Below are 20,553 nucleotides of genomic sequence, written 5' to 3'. Positions count from 1 at the left end.
GGAGTATTGTCTTGTTTTAAGCCACTCCTCTGGATAGCAAAAAACCATAAGCACCTGTATTTGTCGATTTTTAGCAGAGCTGGTTTTATAAAGAAATAAAAGTATATAGATATATATATATGTACTACATATTGTATACATACAGATATGAATTTATACACTATGTAACACTACATAACACCTTCCATGGGAAAGAATTTGGAACTCGTTGGAACTTTAAGGTTTCTTCCAACCCAAACCATTCTATCATTCTGTAATCCTGTGATTCTATGAGTCTATATACATATAGATACACATACTGTAAACTTGGATGAGTAGTTCCTATGCCTACATAAATATGCTAAATTGTACTGCAGCAGCAAATATACAGTGCAAAACTTCTGGTGGTAAGGACAGGATATCTATGATACACATGTTTTGAGGAGCAAAAGACTCTCTGACTGCACACCAGCATGTCCCACGGCCTAGATGCCCATTAACAGCTGAGGGCACCCTTTGGTTTTATTTCAGCTCAAAGACTTTCCAAGCTGCACACTCCTGAGATTTGACAGGGAAGCAAACCAAAGTGAGGATTCTGGGGAGTTATGTTGTTGAAGTGTAACTTAATCTGAACTAAAATACACTACATTCATCACCTGCTTTCATCAGATCCCACAGAGACTAACTCTTACCTGTTTCCTATAAACATAACAGGCTGCTATTGCAACCATGGTGGATTCTCCTACAAAACCAGCCAGAAGGGATCCTACTCCAAGAGTGGCTCCATGAACTCTGTTGGAGGCATAGAAAGAAAGCAGTCATTGTTGTGTGAGAATGCATGATTCATAATTACATTTTCACTGGCATATATAACCAATCTGATGCTAGAAGTATTTTCTTCAAAGACACAATACACTGCCTAAGAGAATAACTGGTATTTTAAAGGACTTGTTTGTTTTTAATGGTTACACTGTTTAATAAAAAAAGCATACTGAATCAAATTATGGACTAAGAATTTAAAGTCTTGTACAGAGTGCTGTAGAACAGATCATTAAACTTATAAACAAGACATTGTTCCATTAGCTTTCTTAACAGTGAGTTTAATAACATAGAAATATTAGGGTATGTTTTTGCCTCTTTTACATTTGTGTATTTTTTCCAAAGGGATATCACTATTGTGCCTATCTAGAGCAGTCACACTTGTAAATTTGTAAATGTTTCTTTTCCAGATAGTGACACTATTTAGGCTTTGTATCATGGTTAATATTTGGAGAAAATGTTCCGAGGTAAGTAAATTCAGCTATCAAGTGACAGGGAAGAGGAATGAAGAGGAAAGCAAATCCAGGGGTTCTGTGAGGAATGATTTACCCTAAGTAAGGCAGCACGATGAGACTGGTGATGAGGACAATAATCCGCAGCACTGAACTGGGTGCCAACACAAATGTCTTCTTCAGAGTCATCAGCCAACCAGTCAAGTGTGCTCTGACAGTCACTGTTCATAAACAGGGGAGAAAAAGAGGCAAGAGTAGTAAAAAAAATAAAGTCAGTCATCTCATATGCAGCTTTTCCATGCAGAGAGCACTGCTCAGAAATAACCAGTACAAAACTTACTGCTGGTAACTTTGCACCCTACTAGAAAAGAAGTAGATCTTATGTTCAAATTGCTCTAATATACTGATTTGGGAAAATGAAGAACACAAAAAAAAAAAAAAATTAGTTATGGACAGCACTTGTTCCTAAGAGCTGTTCTCTTAAAACCAATTTATTAGTCAGTCCATTCTGTTTTCTTCATTAAAAAACTCCCAAACTATCCCCTTCCTTAAAGAGAAGTTCTACCAAGGAAAATTTTCCATCTGGCTCCTGCGCAGCACATGGTGTAACAGCACAAAAAGGGTATTTACATGTACTTAATATTGTATTTGTAGTTTACCTTTATTATGAAACTGTCTTGTCATATAAGCAGAAAACACTAAAAGATGTTGCACTTAATTACAGAGCTAGAAATTTGAAACATTTTGATTATTGTTGTCCAGCTTGTCTTTCTCTTTGATAGAAGTATTAACTTTTATTATATAATGCTTATGCTCTGAAGGAGTCACCAAGGTTACGAACTTTTATTTTACTTTTATTTTTTTACCTGGAAGTGGAAAAAAGGAGAAGATCCGCAAAGGAACAACACACAGCTCTGCGAAAGCGAAGTCTACTCCAATTATATCAACTAAAATCTTCTCTGACACATTTGGTGTCCAAAACATCACAAAACAGAGCTAGAAAGAACAAAATTAAAAAACCTTTATATTTCAGAAGGGAAGCACAAGAAAAGGTAGGCCCTCCTACCTTTTAACTGGACTAAAATATTTGTTTACTTATGAGTAGATTACTAATGGTAAATATACATACTATATATTTATATTTAGCTTGCATTCAAATACACGTGTACATAAGAGAGATAACTTCAGACGCAATTCCTACTCTTAATTTTCCTCACATACCAAGTGTGATGCATAGAGAAAGAATTTTTATGGTTTCTACAAGTGGTTGTACTTGAATAGTCTATTGTTATTCAAACAGTAAAACCCCAGCACTTGATCTGGTTAAAACACTTGTACTCCTAAACAGATTATCAAATTTTTTAGTAATTAAAGAGTTGAAGTACTCCAAGACACAGAGATCAGACCTGAATCTAAGACTAGGGGTTTAAATTTTCTGCTGAAAAGAGTACTGTTGGTATGCAATTAGCCTGATAGCAAAGCAAAGGTGTTCAGCACAGTCATGCAGACATGGTGTTCTCAGGCTACAAATCCACTAAGTTTTGTTATTTTCACTAAAATGTGTGCTCTTTAGTCCATACAGGAAAGAAAGATTTCCATGAAAAACCCATGGCAATTGGTACAGTGGTAGTACATGCTGTTTAATTTTTTGGTCAGTCCAGAGGCTTCCATCTGAGCTGAAGAGACTGTTGGCAGCTGCAGGTCAAAGCACTCACTGAAGAACAGTCCTGACAGTCCTTACAGGACTTTCCCTATAAGAAAATGTATCTTCAGGTATAACTACTTTGTTATTTGATTTTGTGATTTTAAAAATTATTTCTTATTGTTATTCTTGTAACAATATTCCTGTAACAATTATTCTTGTTATTGTTATATTGTTATTTATTGTAAAGTGGCTATTAAGGAATTGAGCTGACTGGTGCAAAACTGGGGATTTTAAATGCTCTGACACTCCTCTTGGCAGGAGTACCAGAGGGTACCTCTTGTATCCTGTAAATTTTGCACATTGGCTGTACAATACAGTGTGTAAGACTCTATAACCACTCTGTTATAATTTAGCCTACCACTTAGTATCATAGCCGCTAGCTCTTTTCTTTTAATCCAGCTGTCACACCCTTACATGTTCAGATGACTTTTCAAACTAGTCTCTGAAGTCCTACCACCTCTAAGACAGCTGGGATTTCATTCTCATTCTTTGGTAGGGTGTCAGGAAGTGTCCTTTCTGTTTAGCTTCCACACTGCAGAAGCTTCCCAAGACCTGTCACTGAGTGGCCTGCGGGAGGTCCCGTGTTCTGACCCTCTGTGTGGTGAACAAAACATTTCACATTCCTACATAAAGCTCCATCTTCAGTTTTCTTCTCCACTTCTTAGGGTAGGAACTACTATTTTTTTTGTTACAATTGCATGTTTTACTTGACTACTTTGATGCTGTCTTGTGGTGTATCTCTATCACCTCTACAGAGAACAGTAAATGGAGGAAGGTAAGAGCAGAAGACAAAAGAACTGTGCACTTCTTGTGCCAGTCTACTTGTACAGGGTATGACTGAAGCAGAGGGGACAATCTACAGCAGACGGGGTTGTGTGGTTGAGAATTCATTTATTAAAAAGTAACTGCACAACAACAGAGTGAATTCTTTTATTGCTAAACACACCCTTAGGCAGACTGCAGTCACTTGTACTAACTGCAAATGAACTGTAAAGCAGTCATACAGGGAATATTTTGTCAAATCTTTCTTCAAAACCCAATAAATAAAGTAAGATACAAAGATGTCCACTCTTAATTTATAATTTGCTGTTTTCATGAAAGCAAGGACCTTTACACTGCTTGCACTGCACAATGGCATTTCGTGTCCTAATGAGCAGTATAGTTGCTGCTGCTGCTGCCAGATTCCATATATGTATGCTAACAACAGAGCCTGCCCACTGCCAGCAAAAGGCAAGCAGAACAGTCTTTCCCTCTTCAACAGCCACTTGGAAGTGTTGAATACAGTTAGACAGGAAAGAAAATGAGTGACCAAAGGTACCATACTCAATTCTGCTCTCCAAAGGTTTCCTTCTAGCCCTAATAAGAACAGAGTCAATCTCCACCCTCGTCCACTGGAGTAAGGTCGCTTTGCCAATCAGGGAGAATGACTCACACCCAGGTGGTGTGTGGTCATTCCTACTCAGCTGTTGCAAACTGCAGTCTTTCCCACCCTGATCAGCAGAGAGTTGTGCTGGTAAATGGCTTCAAAGAGCACTTATACAGCAGCTGGTGAGTAAAGACTGCTAAGCTCAAGAATAAGCAGATTGAAGAGGTGAGACACGGCAGCAGAAGGATCTTCTATTTTTGACTTGGCATCCTTCCACCTTTTTGGTTGCAGTACTGGTAACTAGTTTCATTTTGCTAAGAGAGCCCTCTCCATCATCTTATGAGATGATATTCTCAATGCCCAGAGGGAACAAAGGGAACAAAGGCTCAGGAAAATAAATTAATGCTTTGCATCATTCAAGTCCTCTGAAATTTAAATCCTAGAGTGCTTGCAACTTTACTATTTCAAAGACAAAATATAGTGGGAAACAACCCAGGCTCTACTTCAGGCAAAGAATAACATGAAACATGCAAAGCAGAAAGGTATTTCAGCTACTGATTTTGTTACAGATGGTTTATTCTGAAAATAGGATGAAGTCAGCTTTTTCTGATTCTGAGTGGTCTTTAGGATGTTTGTCATAACCTTAGTGAAAGGTGATGCCTGACAGAAGACTGGTGAAGATGGTAACAGTATTCCAGGAAAACGTGGCACAGACAATTAGAGATTGGCTCTACTGGAATAAGCAGTGCTAACTTCCTGTGACTCCAGTCAAAAAAGATTTTAGGAAGTAGATTTACCAATAGGATGTTTCCTATCTTTCTCCTGATTTAACACTGTTTTCTCCTCAATTTCCATTTCTATGCACGTCTGCAAGGTTAAATATAGAATAAATTGCTTGGTTAGGTTGACAGCTATACCTTCATTTAATCTAATCAAGAGATGAAGACTAAACAGTGAAAGCTTCTGCAGAGGCAAGTAATGTGCGTGCAGAGTGACACTGCAGCTTCAGGCTGCAATTGCAGTTGGCTGTTGAGTGTTGGAAACCTGGCAAATCTGCTCAGGCCAAGGCATTTCAATGTTTTGGGAATAAGGATTTTTCTTGTAGAATTCTAGCAACAGAGCTTATTTGATTTGCTGTTGCTTTATGGTATGAGTGCAGCATGATATTAAAGGATAGTTTTGTTAAAGACTTTGCTCATTTAACTGGAACTTCAACTGACAATGAGTGCTTTAAAAATACAGGAAGAAATGCAGGTGTAAACAGCAGAGTGGAATGATCCAGAGAATAAGCGGTTCTGCATAATGACAGTAGTATGTATTATCAAATGTTGATACTTTCTTAAAGACAGTTCCCTAAGCATTTCTGAAGATGTTTTAGTAATTTCAATTGATCTGAAGAGTTTGTGGTTTTGGTATTGTGACTTTAATTGTTCTACATGAGTAAAACTTGAAAAACTTTACTAAATTTACTGTGAGTCAACAACTCACAGCACCATAAAGAAACTAGTGCAACTGTACTATCTCAGATCAAAGCTCCAGCTAGATTAGTACTATCTCCCTGCTAAAGGTCACTGGGAGATGCCAAAGGGAAGGGCATAAAAAGCAGGGCAAGTATAGTGTAAGAGATGCTTTTCCCAGTCTGCATGGGAGTTATGGCTTCAGGAGTTCGGTAATCCTGGTGCATCTTCATCCCATGAAGGTTATACTCTGTTATCCAATATTAGTGGTATTTTTTCAACACAGTTGTGCATTAGAAGTAAAAAATGTGGCTTAGACACCTTCTCAAAGAGGTGTGCCTATTTTTACCTGGAACCTGGCTATCTTCAGCTAACAAATTAAATGTCTAAGTATATTCAAAAGTCAGAATTAAAATCTTCTGCTGTCACCAAGGGAAAGTACAGAACTGCTAGTATTCAGTTCAATGTCTCTTTATTCTTTTAAGTACAATTATAGCATTTGACTTTCACAAATTATTGTGGTGAAAGATTGTTCATGAGCTTTTGTTTCAAAGGCTGCATGTGTGAATCTGAATGCTTCTAGTTCTTGAAAAATAACAGCCTTTTCATAGGCCTTGCATCTCCTGGAAGCTATTTCCATTTATTTTGGTTGCTGACAGGGATTACTAAACCTCAGAGACCCACTACATAATGCATTACAATACATTATGCTAGCAAAGGCTATTGTCATGTGCATAGTAATCTGCAGGGTGCCAGACTAATTTGCTTTTCAGCACTTGTAGAAAACTGCCTATTTTTTGAGACATTCATTGATAAATATAAAGCACAAAATAGTATCCCAGTGAGCTATGAACAACAGTACTTTTCTAGACTTCGTGCAGTCTTCAGGAAGAAGTAACACTGGCAGATGACAGAGACATGGTATGGCTTTATGTTCCTCAGAAAGAAATTAGACATGTGCCAACCTGGAATGAGTCTGGAATAACAGATTTTATTGTGGAAGATGGTTAACGTAGTAAAGGTTATTCTGTGATGAAATGCAATTCCAATTTTTCTCTTGCAAAAAACCTCTCAGCAGATGTTTCCTATAATTTGTTGATATATTTGCAGAAGTATGGCTGGCTAAGTTTTACCCTAAAGATATTATTCTATGTATGTATTGAGGATTGTAGCTTAATTTAAACCATGCCTTGTTAATTTCCTATTATCATTTATCCTACATGGTGCCCAGTGAGGGCAGAGGAAACCTACTTTGAAAATTAATATGCATCTCAGCTTTGAATTACACCTTGGATCTTTAGGATAGTATCAGTTAAGTTTAGAACTTTTACTACTATGGAGGAATACAAATCACATGATTTAGCCTTTTGAACTGTACAATAAACAGATCAAAAAGTACCCTGAGTCTTATGAGGTTGGATCTCCTGAATTACCAAATGTCTCCATGGTCTCCCTCTTTCTGACACAAGCAGAACTTCCATAATTCTGTCTCCTTTCAGAGTTTGTATTACACAAGATGAGCTAGTTTCACAGATATATTTTTGAAGTCAAGATAATATATTGTTCTAACTAACATCCATGTCAAATGTGGGATTTCTCTTCTCTGTTCAATAATCTATTTTGTAAGATATTGGAAAAAAAAGTTGTTTAATTTGTTGGAGTAAACAGAATTTTTACAGCTATTTCAAATTCATACTTTCATTGACCTTGAAAATTTAGTTCTCTAAATGATTACATAGTACTGGAGCTTTTCACTCAAAATCTTACTCTAGCATCTTATTGTTAAAAGAAACTGCACTTCTGTTTTTTCTGAAGAGTAAAAATAATGACAGTTTGTAATTGTTAACTACTTACTAGTACTGAAAAAACAGAAAAGTTAATAGTTACACCCCTTTTCAGATTCCCCTTGAGGTGTGCTTCCATGTTGAATAGAGGTGTGGCACAGAATACAAAGTCCTAATACCTCTTGAAGCTACCACGCTAGTTGAAAAATACAGAAAGAATTGAACAGGGTTCTTATGAAGGAAGGTGATGCAGCTACCATTGACTTACACAAAGAAGGGCTTTTGTGCTTTATTGTGGGCCAAGAAATCATAAAGTCTAGGTTTTACCGTAAAGGCATTATTGCTTGTTGAAGAGAAATTGTATCTAATTGACCTTGTTGTCTTTAAAGACTTATTGGTATTTTTTTTCAGTTAGGTTGGTTGCTATTTTCTTTCCTTTTTTTGAAACACAGTTCTATAAACAATAATAAAGTTCTTTGGAATCTGTGGAAGAATTACTGGGTTTCATACAACACTAGAGGCCAGCAGCACCACCTCGCTGGAGAAGCCTGCTGCACACCACAACCTGTTCCTTGTCAGAATGAGCCTGCAGACTCATGATATCTTTGCTGTATTTCCTGTCAGACAGCAGTCATTGCAGAGCCACACCCGCAGTTTTGAGGAATTTTTGATACACAGCAAGCAACCTAAATTCATAATCCCAAATTGTTTGAGACTCTGAGGCGTTAAGTAATGGACCACAGAATATTCTGATTTGTAAGGGACCCACAAGGATTATCAAGTCCAACTCTTGAGTGGATGGCCCACATAGGGATTGATCCCACAACCTTACTGTTATCAGCACTATGCTCTAACCAACTGAGCAAGTCTCAGGGTCAAGGTTGCTGCAGTCTGATACTCTGTTGAGACACCTTATATGTGTGTTCATGTGCCACGTAACTCAGAAAAGGTCAGAAACTGGGCCCTTTTCCTGTGTGTGAAATGTAAAGTTTTCAGGAACAGACTGTCCAAAGCCCCAGGGAACTTGTTCTGACTTCACATCAGACACTGCTCTGCACAAAGGCTGGACCTAATGAACTCCTGAGGCCTTTGCAACCTGAAAAATTGTGGGGTCCCATGAACCAAAAGCCGGATCTGTGAGCAGTAAAAATGTCAAACCGCAGTCACATCTGAAACTGATTTATGATAATGTTGATGACTTGAATCACAAAGACATTCTCTGACAATGATGATCCCTCAGGCACATCAAGTCATTATAGATTTTTGTGCACTTTGTGTTCTGTGCAGGAGGTGCAAAGCTGCAATCAGCCTTCATAAAATTTATCAAGTGGCAGGGGAACCACAACCTGCTTGTGGGAACACCCTCTAACTTTGTACCTTCTCCTGAAATAACTGGTTTATAGATATCTAAATTTCCTCCCACCTTCCCCAGCTTTCCAGAGTGACAGAGCACTATGTTCTTTAGAAATAAAGGCCTGTCCAGCAGCTGCACAATTCACTGATGCTCTGATAGCATTAACACAATGCCACATCTGCTTTCTCCCCAGCTGCTGCTGAAAGTACTTAAGTGGGATTTTCCCAGCTGGGTTGGGTCACTAAATTGTTTAAGGTAGTCGTTATATACACCCAATTAATTATGCCACTAATTTTTTTTACAGAAAGAAGAATTTTTTACTTCACTTCTAAAAAGGCTAAATAAACCAAAGATGTCAGATTTCTGGTCTCTTTTTGAAAACTGTCAATCTCCCAACCTAGTAACTTTCTTCTGTCCCAGGTTTTCTGCTCTCCTTGCTGCTCTTCCTACTGTGAATATGGAGTTTGAGCAGAAACATTGCTGCAGGGACAATTTTTGATGCTTTCTTTTCTGGCTGCTCCAGCCACTCATGTAGAACAGACCCTTTGTGTGAAACCTAAACAATCATGAAGGAGACATTAATCTCCACCTCACTGGAGCAAACAAAAAAATCTTTGTTCCAGGACAAAGGCTCAATGCAGTACCATGGATAGGACAAGGCCCTTGGGAGGATTTCATAAAGTCTGCCTGTGGTGGTCCAACATCTTCCTTTGCAGGCAGTAATACTTCCATCCATGTCTGAAACAAACTGAAATGGGAACTAAACCTGACCTTGAAAAGGTGAAAAGCTTCTTGAGCAACTATCTGCCAATATGCCATTTCCCAATTGTTATTCTTTACCAATATGCCATTTCCCAATTGTTATTCTTTGCCAATATGTCATTTTCCAATTGTTATTTTTTGTGCCAGCAGCCTGAAGATTAAAAAAAAAAAAAGTTTTGGAGTTAAGAGATGGGCAAAATCGAAGAAGTCAAAACAAATTGCTCCACTGGATGAGTAGATGAGCTCTTATTACTCTAAAAGCTGTCCTTTACCTTCATGTGGTCTACAAAAGTAAAGTCAAAATAAAACAGATTAAATCCTAAAGTTAATGCTGTTTTTTTAAAGTACGGATATTCTTGATAAGACTTGTGAGATCTTTTTTAATACAATAAGGCTGTAATGAGACCATTGGTGAAGTAAGATTTGAGAAAGTTGAAGGAGTTTGGAGAGTTGTCTGTGTTTTTTATGTTCTTTCTTTGTATACTGACAAGAGATAAGGACACTGAACTCTGTCACCCAGGGAATTTCAAATACTGGCGTGGTCAGCAGCTGGAGTTGTGTCCCCTGAGAATGACCAGATTTTTGTTGTGACATTTATTCCTGTGGACTTTACTGTCTCTCATTCCAAATTTGCTATGACTTTAGTAAAGCCAGCTTGTAACCTTTGATAATAAAGCAATGCAGAGATGCAAAACAAAGACAGCCAATAAAAGATAAAAAATGAACACAAATCCAGTGGCCTCTGCAATGGCTTCAACTTCTGACACTAAATGTCACAGGTAGAGATGGTGGCAGCAAAATATAGTTCCTAAATACATTTTATAAAATCACACAATATTCTTAGTTGGCCCACAAGGATCATTGAGTCCAGTGCTTAAGTGAATGACCCATACAGGGATTGATCCCACAACCTCGACATTGTTAGCACTCTGACCAACTCAGCTAGTCTCATTTTCTTTCATTTATCTTTAAACTCAGGAGTAAGGGCTACAGAGAAGGCTAAATAAAGCTATACAGGACTTCAGTTCTGAGAAAAATATGGTTTGTACTGTTTCTTAAAGAGCTGCTAGCCATGATTAAGATTTTCTTTGTTATAAAAAGGTATTCCTGAAAGTAAGCAATGAATATCAGGAATGGAGATACACCACAGTAGCTACTCTGAGATCTTCAGGGGTAATTGATTGTGCTCACAAGCAGAAAAGGAGATATTCAGAAAAGGAGATATTCCGGAGATATCCTGAATTTCCAGTTCAGGAGAGCTGTAAGCATGACCTTAGACAGGGGAGGATCCGCCACTGCTTTAACCTGGATGAAATGGACAATATACTATAAAATTTTACTGCTGTAAATTATGTGGAAGAGGAATGAAGACTGGCAGTATTAATCTGCAATTTGACATTGTGGAATGCATTGAAAAAATCAATTATTATTAAAACTCTAAAATTCTGCAGTCAGACTTCCTAAAAAAAAAAACCAAACCACCCTCCCCTCCCCCAAAAATAATGTAACCTTGGTCAACCTTAAAAAGACAGCAAAGGCCCACCGTAGTTAATGCAGTAACACAAGCCACTTTAAGAAAGTTGTCTCTTACATAACCATCCATTTATAAATTCTAGTGCAGTGGTTGGTAACTGACCTTCTGGAACGACAACACCGCAAAACATAGTGCCAAAAACACTTGTGCTTTGTCAAAACAAGCATTTCAAAATCTGAAAGGCATTATTGCCATCAGAAACTTTCCGCTCCAGAATTAAAAATTGTGATTTCTACAAAGTATCTTAGTTTGTGCAACGTTTTCGTTTGAGCACATGAACACTGATAAATCCACAGATTTCCTTGTTCACATGAAAGAAATCACCATGATCCTTTTATTCATGGTGTGGCACAACTATTTCTTCTGGTAAGGCAGAAATGCTTACAGTAGCCAAATCCTCAAGACAGAATAGATTAATGAGGTTTCTAACTGGACACCACATTGCATTCCCCATTTGCAGGGAAGATGTTCAGTATCTGAAATGCCAAGGAGCTGAATCACTTGAAAGCATGGAGATGAGGCAGCAAGTACTTGGCTAAAGGGCTTGTGAGAGTGTAAGAGAAATAATCGAGTAGAAGTCCCAACAGTTTCTTGCATGGGTCAGAACTGTAAATCACTTTGCTCCTCTCTAGGCTGATCCTTCCAAAACTTAATCAAATATGTACACACAACCTTTCTCCCATGTTTGCTCAAATGCATGAAGGTGAGGGGATAAATTCAAGTATTTCTACATTTTCTTGCTACCTGACAGTCTAAAACTAATTTCACAGTAGTAATGCTAATTGATCTTACTTTCTTTCAGGAAGGAGAAAAGCACTATCCACATTTATGTGAAAACAAGTTCACATGTACTGCTTGTGGCAAACTCTAAAACACTCCTTTGCATACCCTCTGGCTACAGTGAAGCTGCCTAAGGCATCTAAAAATTAATCTCTGCAACTTTCTGTCTCTTGGCCTTCGAGGTATTTAATCTCCAAAGTTGGAAAGAAAGTGAAGTAATACTTCACTAACTACTGCAGCTCAGGATGTGCATTCATGGTGGCTAAAGACCGCGGGACTTCAGGACTCAGGGAGAACTGTGCACTGCAGGCACCTGCCATGCAGTTATTTCATGCTATGGATACTCCTACCGTTAAAAGATTTCAGTAAATTGGAAACATGTTCCTTGGCATTTTTCAACATGCAAGCCTAAATCATGTTATCCTGAGTGCAAACTAAGGATACCTAGTGGCTAGCAGTCAGTCTTGCTGCAGAGATGCAATGAATTCTTTACCTTTTCTACTTTAACTTCTGTCAAGAATTGCTTTATGTCTCATTATTTAGCAGACAGCATAGTTGAAAACATCAAATACATCACGCTAATGCATGTAAGAGCTTCACACAGGATAGTTTATCAGGCGGAAAATGAACTTATTTGTAAGTGCAGAAAGGGATATGAAATGGCATATTTATTACACCACAGACTGAATATTTGAGAGCAAATGGGCCTATGAAAACTGTAGAGTCTTTGGTGTCCCTCATGGGAAAAATCAGCCACCAGACTTAAGGCTGTGAAATACGATTTGCTGAGTTCAACTGGAAATTGAACAACTATTGAGTATAGAGTGTTTGCACAGCATCAGGGAGTAAGGCAATGCTATTGCAATAATACACTGAGTTGGTATGAATATTCTCCCTTTATACATTCTGACTCCAATCTTATCTGCCAGTGATACATTTCACTGGCTGTGGAGTCTTGCTGATCAACTGCACAGAAGAGTCAGCAGCCAGTACCTACTTGGCAGTTCCTATTCTGGCATAACCAAATCCAAAGCAGAGAGCTAAAGCTCAGGCATCTCAAGTTGTCTTTTAAACAGACAAACTTTTCAGCCTGGATAAGACACAGCTGCTGCTCTTCCACAGTGTTTGACTCTAGCTCTGACAGAATTAAGCAGGAAGCAGCAACCACCGAGTCTTGTCCTCTGTGCTTCTCATTTTTTCATATAGGGAATTTTCCCTGTTACACTGGCTTCCTTGCACTTGATCAGGGCTTTCTCATCTCCTAGGTACTTGATGATTAATTTCAGAACATAACAAAGCAGATGATGACTGAGAATTAGGAAAAGTATGGGATGGATTGCAGTAAACTGCTGTCAAATGGAACAAAGACTTTCCTCCTCCCCTCTTCAGACTGCAACTGATCCCATCACAGGGATCCAGCAAAATAAACTGTGTGACTCTGGACCTCACCCTGCTGTTTTAGATAGAGATGGGGTCCCTCTATTTAATCTTTCAAGTCTATGGTTCCCAGCATCTCTCCCTCTTTTTTGCCCATGTTCAGGGGGAAATGAAAGGTACATAAGCAAGCAGGTTAAATGCTGCAGTTTAAACCTTCTGATGGATATAATATAATATAATATAATATAATATAATATAATATAATATAATATAATATAATATAATATAATATAATATAATATAATATAATATAATATAATAATACCCCTCACTTAGAATGATACTGAGTATGATATGCTTATCAGGTACATAGATTACACATTAATCTATGAGATGAATATAACTGCCAAGTGATGGTAGTTTGTGATGCTGTGCTACAAGTTATAATCATTGGAGAGCTAACAAAGTCTGTGTGCTGCTCTTCCTAAGGGACTGATAACTACCAGCAAATGAAAGAAACAACACTTGCCAGTAGTAACTCCTCAAACTACAGTTGCTCATCAGCAGGAGTCCTTGGAAATCAGTACTTTTTAATCCTCCGTCAAAAGAACAAATTATGAATCTAAATACTACACTCTATTTACAAAATAAATCTAGCTTTTTATTTATAGAATCTAAGAGATTACCTAACAAATAAAATAGAAAACAATTTTACTAGTATTAGAAACATTTTAAAGTTATCATTAGACTCCTCAATTATGAGCAACATAATTGAGGAGTCAATAAACCAACCTTGACTGTAAAGTAGGTGACATTTTGACATGTATTGACACACACACACTCAACTCTCAAGGTTAAGCATATAAGCCAGTAAACTGACCAGCTGTCTGCTCCTAAGTACATTACATTTAAACTTTCACTGAGATTTAAATCTAATGCAGGTGACCTGGAATTTGAATTTGGTTACTGTAGCACAATGCACATTAGTCTGTTCAGCTTAAGTGCCTGAACCTTCACTTTCATTGAAACTTCATGGTGATGGTTTTTTAATTTATTTTTAAGAGATTTAAAGTTTTCATTACTATGTTTGTAACAAGTAAATATGAGATTTATACATCTTGCATAAATCATACACATATGAGTGTAAATGTGAACACTTTCTCTCCTCTATCTTTTATCATTATTCTTTTGGAATAGAAAGGAATAAAAAAATCACAGGCAAAACTGAACATCTGGATTTTGTTTCTTAAGCAGTGTTTGCTGATTAAATATAAAACAGCATACTATACAATTAGCTTCTCCCCTTAATCAGTCTGTTTATTAATGAAAACTGCTAACTTCCCCAATTGTCCATAACCATATGTTCATTTAAAAAAAAGCAAAGCCGGATTGAAATTCCTTTTAAGTAGCTGGAAAGAGCTTTGAGCTCTTTCTAATAGAACACATGTTAAAAACTTCGAGGTACTGGGAAGCTCTGCTGCTATCCATTAGCTTGGAGACATGGATGGATGAACACAGCTTGTCACCCTAGTACCTTGAGCCTGTCTTATTGGGAAGGGAAAACCTGATGTAATCTACAGACCTCTAGAGAATATGAAGATAACTGGCCACATGTCTTGCTATCACTTCAGCTAACACAAACCATGCAGCAACAGGAGCTGGTGTTTGGAACTGTATCCCAAAAAACACTGTGGCCTGCCCCAGCTGAGGCTGCTGGAAGACAAAGCTGAACTAAATTGCACAGTTCTGAACTACTGCTGTAAGAACTGATTCCTCCCTGATGTAAGTGAACAAGTAAGTGCAGACTATTCAGGGTCACTTTCAGAGACAGTGAGCTAGGGGCTTTCACAGTGCCCTTTGAGAAGCTGCCTTTTCTTCCCAGCACCCTCCATGTTCCCATACAGTCATTTGCTGCCAGCCATGCTGAGCTGGTGTTGGCTGTGCTTTTACCTCAGTGGTAGCTACTAAAAAGAGGGTGCTCAGACCTTGCTCAGACTAGGACATGACTTGCTTTCCAGCATGATTCTGAGATGTGAATGCTACTATTGCCAGTCCCCTGAGCGAGCTGGCTGTCCCACTTTCCCAGTGGTGCCTGCACAATCGATAGCTGCCTCTCAGCTCAGGGCACACAGCCTCACATGCAGACGTGTGTGAGGGCACAGCTCTGGCCACACAGACGAGGCTGCAGTGGCTGCAGCAAAGCAGCCTGAGGACTCACAAAGGAGGCCTCTCTTACTTTTGTACAGCAGCATTAACATCTGACGTGAAATCAGCCTGCACAGCCTTGCAGTTCAGAGGCAGATGACCAAACACTAATCACGTGGCTGCCAGCAGCTAACATTAGCCACAGAAAAGGATCTTAACTGACTGCAACTTCTGTGTCATCACAGAAGACCTAAAAAAGAGCTCAGCTGGGAAAATGAGAGAAAATTGAAGGAAAAAAAAAAAAGAAAAATAGCATCTGTGAGAGAGAAGGATAATTTGACAGTATCTGTGCCCCATCACAGGCTGTCTTGAAAAAATCCCTGAATTTTGCACTCTGGTATCCAAGCTCAGAGACACTACCACTATTCTAAGAAAACCCCTTGCTAAAGCACAGCCTGTTTCCTATTACTTCTCCTGTGTATGGCAGGATTCCTTTGAGTAGCTTGCTCCTCACAGAGCCTGTCCCTCTATGCACAGCTCATATGTGAGCGAGTGCTCTCCCTTGACAGAGTAAACCTTTGCTGCAGTGGAGAAGTGCAGTAAATCAGCACCCAGACAAATTATTCTGGGACTTCTTCAGTGTACTGAGGCTGACACATCCCCCAACCAAAGGGATATGGGCTACAGATGTACCACTTTTCTCTTGAGTCTGTGTCTTCCCTTAGTTTGCAACTGTGGAGCAACCTCAGGGCTGATCTGCGGGGCCATCTAAACAGCATTGAACCAAAATACTTAGTTCTTCAACAGCCTGATCTGCAATGGCAGCAGCACTGGCATTTGGAGCAGTGTCTCTACTTACATATAGAAAGAAGCATTTTTCTCAAAGTGCCTAACGGCAGTGAAGCAACACATGATGGCAAACAGCATTATGGACACCCTTTAAACTGCATGTAAATTAACAAGCATGTCTTACTTTTTAAAATTAGAATGATCCTTTATTTGTATGGAAAAAATTCTACAGCTGAGTCCCTTCCCTCTCCTACACAAATTTTACGTTCAGTTACACAGTCACAAAACATGGCTTTGGAAGGAATTCCCACTTACAACAAAAACCACATCAATGTGACTAATCACAACAGCTGTCTTACCTATCAGGACTTTAATGGCTTCTACTTAAAGCCTTTAAATAAAACAGCTTGTCTACACAGTTTTCACTGAGCAATACAACTAATTCCCATTTTTTGAAGAAGCAGCTTTAATACCCTAACATTAATAGCAGCTTCAAAGCCATGAGGCAGTACTTATGATAATTGATTCTTGACAGAACACATGTGCATGTTGCAAAGTTAGCCTGGAAAGGCTCAGGTGTAGCCTTTCAGATTCCATGAGGATTTAAATAAACCAAGAATTTATGTTTTTTAACAAAACTATGCCTTTTTTCCTACTCTGACCAAATACTGTCACTACCAACAACAGTGACAAGGTGTTTCTGTTGCCGTAGTAGGATTGAAGTACTTCTTGTGCAGGCATGACTGGTTTGTGGAAGGAGGTAGGATATTTTTCTCCCAGTTCTACTGAAATAGTATGTCTTTGATAATTGAAAGTTTCCCAAGGTTTTACATTGGGAAGGTACTTCCCTCCATGGCTGCTGCTTGTACTTAAAGCTTCAGTTTTATTTTTTTGAGTGGTTAATGGACTTCCTTTATCTTAACATCTTCTGGAATCCTTCTACAGATCATCGACTGGAAAATGCCTTTACATGACATGTCTAAGTACTGGATTTGTTTTGTCTTATCAGTCTGGGAACCCTTCCCTCTGACCTGAAAGAACAAGATGGTACCAATTGTGATGCCACTAGTCTGACTGCCATTTGTTGAAGTAGAGCCCCTGAATAAAAACACAGCTATCATCAATGGCCATGGGAGCTTACCTGGCCACAACAGAGGTAAATTTGAAGTCTACTTCCTTAGGGCCTGTGGCATACATTAACATGAGTCATCCAAACATCTGCTGAGTTTGTGTCCTGAAGCATTTGCAGGCTCATGCCTTTGAATACAACTAAATCTTTAGAATTAATGTCTATTTTTCTGCTCTGTCTGTTGACAAGCAATCCTAAGAATCTGTCACTAGCAGGCAAAAATAGGAAAATCTATGGACCTCAAAAGTGTTTCTGGAATTTCATTGCAAGAAGATCTCTCATGATGATCTCATGAAAGAACTGCTCTTGAAAGTAAAATGAGAACTTCTGCATACAAAATCCCAGAAAGTCACAAAACAAAAGCTAATTTAGGTGATTAAAAATTACTCTGTAGAGGATAGTGATGGTAATGTGAAAAGCTCATAATCTATCAGAACCAGAGTAACCCAATAAATACCATGGGGGATTAAGAATACAGTCAGTTCAGAGAAAACTTGGAGATTGAAATAGTATTGTCAGAACAATTTAGAACCAAGGAAAGCTTTCCCCTTTTTGGGTCTGTAACAACACCTGACAGACTTTGAGGGAGGCTCCAACTGTAGAGAACATAACTTTGGTCTGGAACAGGACACAAAAGAAAACCTCAAGACATGTGATGGTAGATAACGAGATCTAGTGTCTCATGGAAAGTCTCCAGACAATGGCAAATTCAGTGGAGGTATATGTATGTTTCTTGCTGTAGAAAATACAAGTTAGAGCAAGAGCTGTTGGTCTCTAAGCCACATGAAAAAACGTCAAGCTTAACAAAATTAAAAGACAGAGGAGATGCCACATTGGTTCATACAATTCTGCCTTTGATGGTGGCCAGTTGTAGCTGTTTAGGGGAAAAAATATAGGAAACAAAGAGCAGAGGAAAAATAATTCAGCTATGGATGGACTGAACTGTTTAATTTTCAACTGTGAAATAACAGAGAGTTCTGTATCCCACATTCTCAGGTGGGGTGGAGATGGTTACAAATACTTGTTTTGTATTTGTGTGTTGCAACAGTTGTATGCTGTAACATTTTTCTTTGACATAAATTGTTTTTTCATCATGCATAAGCCATTTGCAACTCGGACAAAGGTTCGACACTAAAATGAAGGGGAGAGAGAAATTCTGTCAGCACTCCCATACTCAATAATAAATTTGTGAATGTAGAGAGAAGAGAGTTCCAAAGCAGCCAGATACGCCATGGAAAGTATGCAATGCTGAGGGAAAACAGTGAATCTGTCTGGGTTATGAGTAGGACTTTGAGCATTGTATTCTAAAACAATTGCCCCATTTCCCAAGTACTTTTCTAGAGTAATGAAGGACTTCTTTGAAAAACTTATTTTCTAGGTTCTCCTTTTCTTTTGTCCTTCTAGTGCAGGTACTGTGTAGAGATGATGTCCTGACCCTAAGCACTAATATAAATCCATCCTTTATGGAAACAGACTTTGGATTTACCCTGGTCACCTGCTCTATTATTTGCTATGATTCCCACCAGCAGGAGTTTTCTTCCACAACTGCCTGTTTGTTGCTAAGAAGACTGCAAAAAAAGTGTTCTTGGGGAAAATGCACTGTATTTATGTGTGCAAATTTGCCATCTTGAAATATGGCAGGCTCAGCAATATTTCTCCCTGAAAATCATCCCCATGAAACGCTTCCCATCATGGACACAGATTTAGATCCTTTAGTCAGTGTAAGTACCATCTCTGAGATTGCCCTTTTTAGTTAATTTTGAGAGCAAACACAACAAATATGAAAGCATGCATAAAAGTACCCCCACATGAAAACCCAGTGCTCAGGGACAGGTTGCCATCCCACTGCATGTGACACAAATGCATTCTTTTGTATTCTTGACACATTGGTTACCTGAAGTTTTGTTCATTTGAAAAAAGAAACAAAAAGAGATGAAAAGAAAAGCAGGTCTCTGATATTTTTTTTGCACAGGAAGCTGATTTGAAATGAAAAGTAGTGAAAATAAAATGATAGATCTCTAGCCTGATTTTAGATATCTAGCCTGAGATAATGACAGCTGATTTTCTTGTAACTCCAATACTATGATCACACTCCCTTCTCTAGATAAAAGCAACACAGCTTCACAAGACAAGATAACTCACCTTTCTCAAACCGCTAGTGCTTTTAGCATTAGGTAGAGGAGACCATTTTCTGTTTGAGATGAAAACCACTGAGTTGAATAAAGGTTTCTTACCGTTAAGGACAACGCCATGCAAACAAAAGTGAACTTCTTGATATGTGTCGCTGTGACAGTGCTGTTGGTGTTCACCAGTTTATTGCTGGGGTTATTCTAGGGCAAGAGAAAGAGATAGCGAGCATTAGCCTGGCTCCAGACTACTGGGAGCTGCTGGCACCAGGGTCATGTGCTGGACCTGACTGTCTGTGCCTGCCTGTGTCTGACTTGGCTTGTTTGCTTTTTAAGAGCTTTCTGAGTACTTTGTACCACTACAGAACATTTTCTGCTTCAACTGACTGCAACTGCTGCTACAATCACTGAAGGATGAGTAATCTCCCTACTTTTCCAAAGAGTAAGTCCTATTTAACAAATTCAGCTTTGAATAAGATTGGTAGCTCCTTCTAAAAAAACACCAAATGATTTTTTTAAACCTTATTTTAATGTTTGTAGCATGTTTTCACAGGAAAAATTGAATTTGATTCCCTTTTACCACAAATTGATACCAAATCACCAATGCAAGCATCCTTACTGATCCAATTAGACAAGCAGGTAATACAAACAAAACTTCTGGAACAGTGGACCTATTAATGCAGTTTAATGAACAGTACATAATTAGGACTATTAGATGTTCCACCTTGAACATGGGCTCTGTTACTTACATGGCAGCAAAGTTTTATTTAAAACAACAAATGCCTTCTTTCAAATGTCTAATATAGCAAATGAAGCTGAAGATTTAAAATTACCCTTGGGGAACACATAAAACTAAACTAAATGGTCTGTGAAAGGAGAGCATGGGCTATCAAAGCAGGTTACCATTAGAAGCCCTTAAGCAAGAGTCTGGTCATCTATTGCATTTTCCTGGGACTGTTTGAGATACACAAGTTTGTGCACCTGCTGCTAAAACC

The 20,553-nt window shown here is 38.5% G+C and overlaps 1 protein-coding gene across 2 annotated transcripts in view; it reads right to left on the bottom strand.

The window, feature by feature from the left end:
• The window catches only part of ANKH (ANKH inorganic pyrophosphate transport regulator), a 105,993-nt gene that overhangs the window by 11,237 nt on the left and 74,203 nt on the right, over positions 1-20,553 (bottom strand). For both annotated transcript variants that reach the window (XR_014952782.1, XM_021528938.4), the window contains exons 8-11: positions 19,667-19,762; positions 2,117-2,246; positions 1,348-1,471; positions 672-771 (exon numbers count right to left, since the gene is read on the bottom strand). Coding sequence is in view for 1 of the 2 variants with exons in the window: in XM_021528938.4 (XP_021384613.1) it covers positions 672-771; positions 1,348-1,471; positions 2,117-2,246; positions 19,667-19,762 (450 nt within the window). In the remaining variant the exon portion in view is untranslated. The remainder of the gene's footprint in view (positions 1-671; positions 772-1,347; positions 1,472-2,116; positions 2,247-19,666; positions 19,763-20,553) is intronic.

Source organism: Lonchura striata, chromosome 2, assembly GCF_050655825.1.
Source record: "Lonchura striata isolate lonStrDom1 chromosome 2, ASM5065582v1, whole genome shotgun sequence".
NCBI lineage: Eukaryota > Metazoa > Chordata > Aves > Passeriformes > Estrildidae > Lonchura > Lonchura striata.
Note: the sequence above shows the minus strand (reverse complement) of the source record. Positions and strands in the feature narration are given on the sequence as shown.